The sequence below is a fragment of the Amphiprion ocellaris genome, chromosome 9 (genome assembly GCF_022539595.1).
Source record: "Amphiprion ocellaris isolate individual 3 ecotype Okinawa chromosome 9, ASM2253959v1, whole genome shotgun sequence".
In the NCBI taxonomy this organism is placed as follows: domain Eukaryota; kingdom Metazoa; phylum Chordata; class Actinopteri; family Pomacentridae; genus Amphiprion; species Amphiprion ocellaris.
The window spans coordinates 13,400,332-13,414,061 of record NC_072774.1 but is presented as its reverse complement, the minus strand read 5'-3'; the positions used below and the strand labels follow the sequence as shown (position 1 = coordinate 13,414,061).

The 13,730-nt window shown below is 38.5% G+C and overlaps 1 protein-coding gene across 1 annotated transcript; it reads right to left on the bottom strand.

Moving 5' to 3' along the window:
- Positions 1 to 11,936: 11,936 nt before the first annotated feature.
- On the bottom strand, positions 11,937 to 13,730 carry afp4 (antifreeze protein type IV). The gene is made up of 4 exons (XM_035955424.2): positions 13,652 to 13,730; positions 13,389 to 13,463; positions 12,883 to 13,033; positions 11,937 to 12,325 (listed from the first exon to the last, which is right to left on the bottom strand). The coding sequence occupies exons 2-4, from the start codon at positions 13,438 to 13,440 to the stop codon at positions 12,064 to 12,066; spliced, it is 465 nt and encodes a 154-aa protein (XP_035811317.2). The 5' UTR covers positions 13,441 to 13,463; positions 13,652 to 13,730; the 3' UTR covers positions 11,937 to 12,063.

Below are 13,730 nucleotides of genomic sequence, written 5' to 3'. Positions count from 1 at the left end.
TGGTTAATAGGTGGAGAACGAAGATGTACATCGCTTTGGATAGAATTGTAGAGTTGTAGAAGACTCAATTGTAATTATAATGACAGTGACAGTCTTCTATTATTTCTGAAAAGGAAACTACATTAACGTTAATACTAACACTAGCAAAGCAACATGCACACAATTACAACATGCTGATGTTTAGAAAGTATTGTTGGTAGCCATCGTACCCTTTCACAGACTGACATGACTCACCTTACAGATGCCAAAAAATGGGAATAGACTTGCTGTGCCCCACATATTTATAACAAACTTTAGCAAAAAATTCGCTTGACCTCATTAATGCAGTTGAGACAATAGCACTGCTCATAATTTTTTATCATTTTTATTCTTGCTGTTTAATTTATCTGTCCAACTGTTACCTCCTACACATTTTAGCATGGTTACGTATTGTTTCTATCTGATATAGCCATGTATTCTTCATGTTTTGCTATTTGAAACTCTTTTTGCATCAGTACCACTGGAAATGAAGGATGACAAATCAATGTGTTCTCCATGGTTTTAAATAAAAGTAGTAAATGAATAATGTTTCCTATGTTTATCACAACATTTGCAAAGAGGCACTTAACACAAAGCACAGTTGAGGCTGGTGGGAATGTCATTGGCTTTGCAGGTATTTAATCATAAACCAAAGTATCAGGCAGGTGGCGTAACAGTAGCTCATCCACACTGAGTGCCTGCACAAAACTTAACAATAATCAAATATCTGCTGAGTTATTTCTGTCTTGACCAAAACATAGAAAGTCAACTTCAATTTTTTTTTGCTTCGTTTTAGCTGGGAATACTGCATTTCTGCTATATCTTTCTTAAAATGAAAACAAAAAAAAAAAGAGTGAACTGTGTCAATATGTTGAAAATTAATCACGTCACCCAATGGTGGATATAAACAATATTTATATGGGTGGCCAACTGAATGTTTCATTAATTATTTTTATCATTTACTCACATTTTTCATGCAGGTAATACTATCACATAGAAGTATACCATGAAAACTCTTAGAAGCTTTTTCATAGAGCCCTCAACTGATTAAAAATCTGGAACCACTGCAAAAGTTAAATGATTTTCTTGTGATAAAATAATTACATTTGTAAGTACATAAGCACATCTAAGGCATTTATGTCAAAAGTGTTCTGGGTCAATGTTTCATCATTAATCAGTTTATACCACTTGTTTTCAGAGCTCTTCAAGGCAGGTTTCATCCCTACAGTGTTTAAAAATCCATACAAAAGCTCCAACTAAATGCACAGCTAAACCAAAATTATACACACTAACTATAAAAACAGGGAGTGTCTTTATTTGCATATAAAAACTGATGCATTTTATACTGTCAGTCTATACCCTTTTCAGTGACAATAATAGGAAGTCTCTGCACTGCTATATAATCAGTGTAAACATTTTCTGGTTGGTCAGAACTGCCTGGTTGACTGTGTTTGAAAGAAAGGAGGTTGTGCTGTTAAAATGCATCTGTAATGGAAATGATATGGTTACTGCCAGAAAAACATCAGTAACTTGATGTAACTCCAGTTGTACGAGCAAATAATTTTCAAAAAATACTGAAAGTACAAGCTACAAGTCTAAAACTGAGCAGTCAGACATCCTGCTGAAACCTGATTCCAAACAACTACCTGCTTATTCACTGCCCATCGATGAGAGCAGCAACTGAATGCCAACAAAAGGACTTTGATTGCTATGAGTATATTTTATGGCACATGGTAATTGCATTGGATTTTGATAAAAGGTAAACAAATACTCGCAGAGTGGTTTGAAAGTAGAAGTCAGAGTGGGTTTCTTATCCCCTGGCAGACTTTTTGGAATCATTTCTTGGGTATAACAGCACTATGGTCTTGATCAGTGGAAGTACAAGTACAAATTTAAGATAGTTCAGTCTGTCCATTTGTTGATATATTTTTGCAGCTTTACAGATAATGAGCATCAGCTACACATTTGCTACAACAATATTCAAATGTGTAATAATACATGCATTTCTGTACTTTCTGAATGCAGGACTTATTTTTAATATTTTTCCACATTATTATTTCAGATTTACCACTGCTTATGATATAACTTTACTGGCTAAACACTACAGGAGCATCTGATTTCATCTCATATTGTGGAATATTAATATATATTTATATATATTACAATATTATATATATTTTTTTTTTAAACAATCTTTTCTAGTATGTTCTTCCTGTAAGAGGCATTGTGCAGCTACACTTGGCTAGACTATGAGCATGTGTCTTGCACTGAGTGATTTTCCTGGAGAATAACCAACAGAAAGGTCCACCAGCAGCAGAAGCAGCAGAAGCAGCAGAAGCAGCAGCAGCTCTGTGCAGCCAGCAGATATCCACAAGCAGACGGCTCTCAGTCTTAAGTGGAAGAGCAGCAGCCTCTCTCCCATTTAGGATAGTGGGCTATTTAGCCTGACAGCCATTAAATATGAATTAAAAACCACACAGGCCTCTTTGCCTTCGAAAATGTCATTACATATCTTTATGGCGGCCGATTGTTGAATAAGCAGTTTGCAGGGCTCCCCTGGGGGCAGGACTGGGGATGGGAGTGGAGTGGAGTGAAGTGGATGGAGGAAGAAGCAGGGCCGGTCATATAAGCACTAGAGTGAAGGGATGGCAGGATGGGATGGAGGGGGACAGATGGGTGCAGGATTGAGGAGGAATGAGAGGATGAGTGGAGGGACGGCAGAACAAAAACAGGAAGGGGGGCTGGATGGACACATGTGGAGGCGAGGCGTGGAGGATGGAGAGAGCAGCGGAGGAATAACGAACAGGCAGGTCTGCCATAACGGATGAGGCCTAATAGCGGCTGAAATGGAATCTACATTACAGGTCCTAACTGAGTGCAGTACTTCAGGGGCCGGGCCCCGAAAGGAGCAAATAATAGCGCTGGCTTGAAGTGGTGCTTCAGTTTCTCTCCAGTGGATGGGGGAGATGTGTAAGGGAAATGTGATTGAAAGGGGGAAGGGGGGTACTTCAGAGAGACACTGGTCTTCTTAGTATTTTCAGGGTTGTTAAAAATATCACAAAAGTTCAGCATGTGCCTGGCAACTCATTTTATTGCACAGTGTTTATGGCGTGGCCAGGAAGCCCAGAGCGCCAGGCTGTAATTATCTGAGCTGCACCTCCAAATTGTGATTCTATTGTTAAAGAAATAAAGAAATCACCATTAGTCTTGTTGTGTTCTTGAATACATCCTTTGTTGCCTTAATACAGTTAATTTCACTGATATACCCCCAGACAATATACATTTGGTGAGGTTATTTTTACTGATGCTCCCCGATTTAACCTACATAATAATGCTTCAACAGGACCATTGAATCAGAAAGAGAGAGAGAGACAGAGCGTGAGTATCATAATCTTTTCTTTATATGTTACATTATTATATTCAGTCAGTCAAACACCTCCTGCCAAAGTGCATTTGTCTGATTTGACCGTGACAAAAGAACAGTACAAAACTGCAGTACAGAGGCAGCTGTTCATCTCTAGAAGACTAATGCAGTCGTCAAGACCACTCTGTAATTTTTATATTTTATATTTATTAATTAGCTTCATTTTGCTGCTGAGATCATTGTTTTTTACATGCAGGTTGGGGCAGAAAATCATACATACCTTCTCCGTTCTGTGCTCCCCATGGTGGGAATAAAATCAGAAACAAAACGCAATAAATGTGCAATTTTTTTTTAGGATTTTTGGCTTCATGAAGTTACTCTATCACCTGGTCCAAATCCTAAAACACTATATATATGGACAACTCAAATCTGGACTAGGTTAGGGCAGAAAGCTGGAAGAGTCTTTAAAACACAGTCTATGATCTAATCTTATTGTGTGTGTGTGTGTGTTTTTTTTAAGTGAAACTTAACTTCTTTTTTCGTGTCTAGAAAACATCACACCAAGTCCAGATCATTAAAAATCAATATATATAGACTTGTCAGAAAAGGACTAGATTAGGCCAAAGTGGCTTAGGAGTCTCTAAAACACCATCTCTTATTTGTAAAACCTTAATTCTATTAGTGAAAATGCAAAAAAGGGAGTTTTCTGCGGCTTTTTTTTCATATCTAGACCATATTAGACCAGGTCCAAGTCAAAAACCACAAATAAAATCTAGTCTAGTCTCTATGATTTATCCTAGCTGTGTCCAATTTTGAGAAACATTCATTCTATTTGCAAAAATGCAAAAAGAGGGAGATTTAAGTGCATTTGATGTATGCTGATCACATTAGCACAGGTTCAGATCAAAAACTACTACATACAGACTGTGTGAATCACAGAATAACTTCAGAGTTGAAATAAGAATAAAAAATTGGAGCAGTCATGCAAAGTCCCTTTGAGCAAACAGCAAAAACAATAATAATGAAAACAAAATGCATGACTCAGCCTGTGATATTTTCTGAACCGTGTGTAGCTGCATGTCACAATAATACAAATTAAACATGCGGCATACGTTTAAATATGAAATGCTTGAGTAACAAAATGGGGAGAATGAATTTTCATCACTGACTGACCATGTTAACAAGTTGAACCACAAAAACAAAAATATTGGTAGATATATTTTTTTCTTTTACAAACTTTCACATATATCTATATAAATATCCATATTTTATGCTAGAAAATGATCAGACAAATCAGAGATTAATATTTTTCACAGTCTTTACATGTGTAATTCATGACAGAAGTCAAGCTAAATTTAAAAATTATTGGACCTTTACTGCTGCCTGTTGCACAAATTTGTATCCTTATTATGGGACAACAAGGAAGCCTTGGAAACAACACACAAACTGAGCAACAACTTCCTGCTAATAATTTCCTGCTAACACAAACGCTACTGGAGCTAACTCGGTTTTCTGCTGCTGTCACCTCACAGTAAGTTACCTGCTTAGGTGCAGCTCATTGAACGGCTTGAAAACTCACCTGAAAATGTCGCTGCAGTCAGTTTAGATGCTTTTACAGCTCCGAAAAGCTCCAGCACTCCTCCAAATAACTCTTAAAGCCAAAATAAGTTCGGTAACTTTTAGCTACTTTTTCTCTTGTTTAGATGCGAATCAGCGCCTGTCAATCAAACACGGACACGCCCCCCAGCGGTGCAGAGCAGCATGAGCACTTCCTGTAGTCCTCTAAGAACTCTTTTCTTTTCCTGCAAGTAATAAAAAGCCATTGTCAATAACACGATTAAAGACTTTATGTTTAAAATAAGCAAGTATATAAAATAAGGAAATAAATAAGATAATAATAAATATATATACAATAATTAACAAGAGCAATTAATTTAATTTGTTATTTTTTGTGCACAAAGCAACAACCTACACTCAAGTCTGCATAAAATAACAGCTATAAAATATTCCATACTAATACTATTTTTCAGTCTCATCAATTATTTTTTTCAACCAACATCAGTCCTGATCCTATCTACCGAATATTTAATAATTTTTAGGATTTTAACTCTTTAAGTGCCAGTTTGTTTACATGATGCCATTGTTGTCTTTTATGAAGAAAAAAAACACAATTATTTTCTATGTATTTCTGTATAATAAATGGTAAAGAGATATATTATTCTGGGAACTTAGTTTTGTGGAGGAGAAAGTGCAATATTCCCCACTACAATGTAGTGGAGTGGAAGTAAAACATAGCAGAATATGAATATATTAAAGCAAAGTATTTCAAATTGTACTTAAAAACAGCTCTTGAGTAAATGCTGTTGGTTACTTTCCACCACTGTTTAAAATGTATGAGAAGGATTAATCCCAGTGTCATCATTAACAAGGCAGTTTACTTATATTAAAGTATACCAATACATCTTAATTCACTTGTCGATTATATTATGTATTAATATGAATCCGCACAATAAAAAGCTGTCATCTAAATTTAGTAGTAAGAAAATTTGTCTCTGAAGTCAGGAGGAATAGAAGTGTAAAGCAACAATGACTAAGTAGCTCAAAATTATACTTATGTACATTACTTGAGTAGATCTACTGTCCACCACTGGGGATGGTCGAGAAGCGGTGAGTGTGTTTCATTAGCAGGTTTGATTGGACGGATCGACAGGTGGATGGATGCGGCAGATAAATGGTTGTATGTAAGAATGGAGAGATGGACGAAGAAATTAACAGACAGATGGAAAAGCAGACAGCCTGCCAGACGTGAGCAGCTCCTGATTGTTGCGCTATTGACCATGCGATTGGTCAATACGTTGCACCGTCTGAAACATTATCTACCACCATCAGGTTGTCCCAATCCGTCTGCAAAACCAAAAAGACCCCCCAACAACTTGTGCATTCAATACATGCATGTAGCAACAGCTTAGGCAGTAAACACATGCACACACATCCAGCACAGTCTGGTGATTTTTGTTGCTTTCTTGTAGGTGGTGCCCAAAGAAAGAAAAGAAAAATAATTCAAGCCTATTCAAGTCCAGTCCTCATGTTCAGAACATGCAACTGCCACATTTCGGTCGAGCGTCTCCACATAAAGGTGCACAGCTTCACTTGCACTTCCTTTTTCCTTGCATCGCTCTGTTTTGTGAGCTTGTGTGTGTGTGTGTGTGTGTGTGTGTGTGTGTGTGTGTGTGTGTGTGTGTGTGTGTGTGTGTGCGCACGCACACACTTTCGCTTTCGCTCCTGTCAGTCCACTTAAGGGCCTTTGGTTTCAGAGGAGGCCATTGTATTTCCTCCATTGCCTAGCAACCATCACCAAGGCCAGCAGTCCATTGTTGCGGAGGCTGAGCACCTGAATTGCCTGCTGCCTGTTTCTACTTTTCAAAATTGTGCTGTAATTTCACAAAGTGGTATTTCAGCATTAGAGAGGAGCGAGGGAGAGACAGCCGTGCTCCAAATTGGAGGGCTATGGAAATTGGGGTAAGCTTCATTTGGTGGTTTCACATCAGGAGCTGGGTGTATTTGCAAAAAAAGAAGAAAAAGAAGCCACACAAATAGCAGAGAAGACATTCAAAGCATATTGTGTATTCAGCTGGCGATGAATGAAAACAAACACTCAACGATTTATATAATGTTCAGCCTATACTGAGTGTGTGAGAGATGGAATCGGATAAAGACAGCAACAGAGACGGAGATAAAGAGACGGCGAGACGCTTGAAAAGATTAGTTTACAGCAGATGCGTGTTTATGGCCTCAGTTTGTTGAAATGCACTTTGTAGACTGAGAAACGATATAAAAAGATATAAATCCACAAAGACAAGCAGACAAAGACTGAAGAGAGAGAGAGGGAGAGATGTGGAGATACAGAGAGAGAGAAAAATGGAGAAAATGGGAAAAAATATGAACAGAGCTACATGTAGAGGGCGGGACTTGAGTGCTGAAAAGGTTTATGGGCTAGATTTTTCTCAGTGACGTCACTTTTACACAGTTTCCTTGAATAGCACCTGTGTGCATGGGGGCTGTCTGTCTGTCAGTCCTGAGTAAAAACATAACCCGTGCCAGCAAAAACATATCTATCAGTGTTCTCCACTGGGCAATGGAGACAGACTGTGCGTTTTTTCCTCAGAGGCCATCACTGACTCTGTTGTCTTCAGCACGAGGTGTTAGAGATTGGCCCCCTCAACCCCTCCATTTTCTCAGCACCAAATTAGTTTAGCATCTTTTCCGTGAGCCTGCGTTCATTTTTTCTCTTTTAGAAATTCAAGTCAGCTTTCTTTTATTCCTTGAAAATTGCTCCTTTTTCGTGCGCCTGCAATCAACGCCCTTGCGGATGACCCCAGGTGCCTAATTCAGAAATGGTAAGTGCCCACAATTTTGCCATCGCACAAATCTCTGCTTCTCTCATTACACTGTATATCTTTGCATTGTTTTGACTGAGAATGTCGCCTTTTGATTTTTTTCCTCCTGTCTTTTGCAACAATTCAGCTCTGCTAATCCAAAAGAAACTATTTCTCCCTTGTAATTCCTGATTGTCTTGCCATTTTCTGTCAATGTCACCCACTTTCTCTTATTGATTTTCAATTGTGCAACTGGTGCATTCTGTCTCCGCATCCCTGCATTTAACATCAAACTGCACAGAGATGTGACATCCTGCCAAATCTGCTTATCCTTATTAATTTCCAATTCCGAAGAGAAATATATATATATATATATATATATATATATATATATATATATATATATATATATATATATATATATATATATATATATATATATATATATATATATTTGAAATACAGGCACTTTATCCAACAATATGCACATATCTAAGACTGCCACACACGTCACATTAGATGTATGCACATACAAATACAAGCAAAAGCACACACACATATACACATACAGATCAGGTTTCATTGTGTCTGTGCAGTACAAACACACATACACACACAAACGCACGCACACACACACACTGAGGGTCTGGTGAGATGGCAGCACTGTTGGTTGACGTGCTATCGAGTTTTACTAAACACTCACATCTTCCTCTGTGTTCATGGTCAAGATATGAATTCAGTTTTACACAGTTAAATTTCACACAAATCCTAAGTGCAGAGCTGTGAATGTAATGATAATTAGCCACTGTTTCTTCAGGCAGCTGCAGAAGAGATGCTTTTATCAGCTAGAACTGAAAAATGAGCTGATTATACTCAAGTAAAAGTGACAAGACAATCCTACTGCACACAGCTGTATCTTACTCTTTGCGTGCTGTAGCTGAGTTTATGACTGAAGTGGGTGATATTTTAAATATATACGGTGATACGTTGGTACGACACCTTAAATTAAAGTGCGTTTCTTGTATAACTCTAGCCAGTATTATTTGTTCATCAGTTATATGTGTCCATCACTGTAATATATGTCCAGCTTAAGCATTAACAAAATGGCAAAGAGCCAGTGAGGAACAACTGGCTGCATGTCTGCCGTCAAAAGCTGACTTCAGATGTCCAAACCGCTTTTATTAATGTTACATTATTGATCATTATTGATGACATAAAACCCTTACCTGGAGCCCGCAGACTGTGTTCACTTTGTTGAACTGAGTGCAGTACATGCGTGTAGCACAAATGTCAAATTGATGCAGTCATTTTCTGCTTCTTTATTGAAACTTGGGGGGGGGAAAGCGGAATCTTTTACTTGCACATGGACAATAAATTGTTTTTCCAGCCTCCTATAGCTTCTTCAGATAAGTAATCAACGGACACTGCTGGAAACATAGCGTTCCTATAAAACTGTTTTCATTTAATACTGCTGTTTCTGTCAGCTTCATAATGGATTAAATGTGCAGATTATTTTCTTGATTAATCTGCTGATTGTATGGTCTACAAAAAAATAAAGAAAATAGTGAAAAATGCTACTACTTCTGATATAAGATGGCATCATTCAGCATCTTGTTTTGTCTGAGTATCAGTCCAAAACTCCAAAATGTTCATTTAATTATAAGACAGAGAAAAGCAGAATAGTCTAATCTGTAAGCTTAAAACTTTAAGATGTTTGACATATTGCCTGAAATGTGCCCAAAACCATTGATTAGCAGAAGCATTTTAATTTTCTTTTGAGCGCTAATCATAGTCCTCCTTTAAACTGCGGAGTTTCACATTATTTTAATGTGTAAATACCTTTTAAGGCTTCTGTTTAATCAGCATAAACTCTCTTACAGAGACAAACTGTTCATAATTGAATAAATACATTAATATAGTTTCAGTGGAGGCTTTAAATTTGATGATATTAATGAGCTCCCGGGGAACTGCTCTCTGTGCCACTCATCTGATTTCTTGCAGCCACGTTGCTGACTGACAGCCAAATCAAAGTGACACTGAGCTGATTAACGCTGACGTCAGTACATAAAACACACCACGGTGACTGAATGACGGCTTGTCAGCGAGTGTTTTCTCTCTGTTCTAGCATACAGGGTTGTCTGCGGTTGTTCTGAGCCTTGGATCACACACAGTTTGTCCCGGCAGATAGCTCTGGCGCTGACCTCTGGCTCCGCTTCAAGCCACCCTGCCTTCATCCAGCTCCTTGGCCTTGTCCTTCCTCCAGAACACCAGGCTCTCAAACGCTGCAGGTTCACACAAAACCTTTGCTTCCAAATCAGAAGGCAGGCTGTGTGTGCAGCTGTTTTATCTATGGAGTTTGGTGGCAATTCAGGTAAACACAGACGCGAGGTGATGCCTTTGTGATTCCTGTTTTCAAATATGAAAAATGGCAGATGAAAGATAATGAAGCAGTCATGCAGAGATAACTGCAGTAATTTAAATAATAACTCTCGCAGTGAAACTCCTGTTCTTTAAGTGTGTTTCTTTTGAGCATTTTTGCAGACGGCTTCTTGAGCGGCTGCCAAACGATTCGTTTAATCTCTACAAGCGCAAGGAGAAGGCCGCTCACTGCCAGCAAGGCCAGTTCTGCTCTGAAACTGCAGCCTCTGGCCTTCAACCGAGAGGTCTGAGGCCGGTGAGGGAAGTTTGGTTTGAAGGGGAGTCACAGAGGTTTTCTCTGAAGCTCCTTCAGCCTTCCCCGGTCTCTACAGGAAGACCTGGATCATACGTTAGCTCAAGGAGGCCACCTTGAGTATGACTCGAAGCTTGGCAACAGAAGTGAGAGGAGCAGGCAGTGATGGATTAACACTAGATTAACATGCATTTTATTAAGCTACATATTTTTTAACTGCATGATTTTTTATGCTTTGCAGGACTTTAAGACAAAAAAAATGCGGCTTGACAAAAAAAAAAAAAAAAAAAAAAAAATCCCACAGCCCGTCCACTGCAGCATGGAAGACTAGTGATTTTGTTGTTTTGTGTTTAAACTGACAACAGGTCACTGTCTCCCTCACTGCTTTGCGACACAAGCCAACACTCAGCTCTAATTTCCCTTTGGGTTACAACACATTAAGAGTAAAAAAAGTCCCTCCATCCAGAGAAGATGAGCTACTCACCCTTTGTTGCCTTATTATTGAGGATTTTTTTTGGGCTGAATCAAGACTCATTTCCATTTTAGATGGCAATTCTGCATCAGATGTGTACAGAGTAACTAAAAATAATGTTAAAAGTCAATACACACATTGTTTTCTTAATTGCATGCAAAAAACAGTGCATTTTGCTGATTTTTAGCAAGGGAACTGATTGTTTTTAAAAGCATTTTTGTGATTGTTGACCTTAAATGAGTTGGATGTGGTACAGGCAAGAATTCCAGACTCATATCTGCAGGGTTTGCTGTAAGTTGCATATATTTCTGTGTTGATGTAATAAGTCGGCAAACAGTAATCAGTGGAAGTTCACAGGTAAGAAATATAGTTTTGCTGTTGTGGGCTTCATTTCATTGCATTATGTATGAAGTCATTAGCAGCATTCCCTTACAAACCTTCTTAATTCTGTTCAAAATCAAAATAGTAATATTCCAACACAGCCTTACAGAGCATTGCTTATGCAAAGGTTTGTATATTTTAGGGTGTTTCTGAAGCTGTGCTGACATTGTAAATTAAAAATACAAGCTTATCTGCTGCCTTTTTTATGCTTGTGGAGGTGTTTTTATTTTCTATTCCAAGCTAGAAGGTTGCTGTGATAAAACAATTGAAGACAGGCTTGTTTCAATTTAACACCGACAAATTTGCTGTGGTCTTCATTTGCTTCTGATTGTTTATTAAATTAATTATTGACCGGAGTCAAAACATCCATAAATTTGGTTTAATCTCATCAGCCTGATCTTATCCACCCTGTAAGCTGGACTCCAGCCTGTTTGACAACCTACTTCAGAATATTGAACCATGAATGATGGAAAACCCGATGACCCAAAGGTTAGAGGTAATGCTCATATCGACTTTTACCGTAGTGAGCAAATCTCATCAGATTCTGCTACAGGTTGTTTCATTTCAGCGTTATTTCCTGGCCTTTGGCTTTTCATAAAGTAATCCATAATGCACTCAAATTAAAAAAAAGGTGAAATAAAAAGCTCAAATCGATGACTTTCAAACTCCTTTAATGATGGCATTTACAGACAGAGGAGTGTGACAGACAAACACCGGTGAGGCATTTTGGGCAGAACCAAAGTGACCTATTAATGCCGCTGGAATAAACCAACAAAGAGCTTTACTGGGGGGGCATGAGGGCCTTGGTCTGGTCCTTCACCCTCTCAAAGAACTTCTCCATCGTGTCGGTCAGAGGCTTGACATGTGCGTGGAAGTTGTCGGTCAGAGGCCTGACCTGAGCGTTGAAGTTCTCTGTCAGGGGCTTGATCTGATCTTCAATGTTGGTGATGAAGGGCTTGACCTGCTCCTGCAGCTTGGTGGCCTCAACCTGGAACTTCTCAAGCAGAGGCTGGATCTTGGTCCTGCTGTCTTCTATGTAAGTCCTGGGAGAAAGACAGACCCACATTCTGTAAAAATTGATCTAAACCAGATGAAAAGTACCCTATAAAGAAGGTTGTGGTTGAGTTGCTGCTACACCTTGACAATCAGGTTTTTCTGTATTCTGTATTCGTATACTTGGATTTTGCTTAAGCTATAGGTCATTGTAATGTAACTGCTACCTCAAAAACAACCAGTTTACCTTTCCAAGGAGGCAGCTAGACCCAGTTTTATGTTTTACATGTAATTTGTTATCATTAAAATGATTTATGAATCTTGAAAACTGAACCTTTTTTCAGTCGTGCAATTTCTTAAATACATGGGATTTTTTACATGTTACATTTAAATAAATGAATAAGCTGAATGTATGAGGCAAGAAATAAAAAAAAAAATACTGTCACATTCACAAAGTGGAAATTGTCCTCCCTGAAATGTCCATATTGTACTGAGAACAATTTAGCTGTCAGAGGTTTGTTAACACTTCACGCCTACATTGAGTGGAGTTTAATTACAGGCAAACTGCATCCATAAAGGAATCGTTTATTCTTTGGCTGTTACTTACTGGGCTTTGTTGGTCACCTCCAGAGCCTTCACCTTCTCCACCATGTCCTGGGTAGCGGTGGTGAGGCTGGCGGACATTTCATTGATGAGCTTGGTGATCTTGTCCACCTCAGCCTGCACGTCACGCTTCACCAGAGAACCGGCCTCAGAGCCTGAGAATCCATATTTAAACCCTTTACTTCATATTCGCTAAATTTAACAGAAATCAACATACTGATGAATATAAATAGCAGTGACTTCTGGGAAGCCGTACACACAGAATGTTCTAATACAAAACTTGCATTTATTCAGAGGATTCAAATGCTCTAAAATGTTGATATTCTAAATTGCACAGTGATAAAGTTGAAATGAAGGCAGTTTTTAGTTGCTGAAAAGTGAACAGAAAAGGTGTTGCTATGCAGAAATGAGTCACATATTCCAAAGTTTTATATTTTATGGTTTATATGTGATGCTACACACATTGACATATTAAATACATTATTTGTAGTCAGTAGAAATATGTCTTACCATGGGCAACAGCCAGCACAACGATAAGAGCGGCAACGAGAGAGAATTTCATGGCTGCAGATGAGCAAGATCAACCTAAAGAAAACTGAAAATATTAGAGAGGCAGTGCTCAAAGCCAAAGCAGAAAAGCAAAGTAGTTTCTGATTATTTAAGCAAGTTAAGCAAAAATCTGTATGTTTTCCTCAGTTTTAGAAGCAGTACTTTCTTGCTGTGTGCCCTACAAAGAACAAGAAATGCTCCCAATAAAGCAGGAGGAGACATACCTTAACTCCTGGGTGCTTGGACCTAACGGTACCTTCTGTCAGAGAGCCAGAGGCTTTTATAGTTCCAGAGGATGAGTAA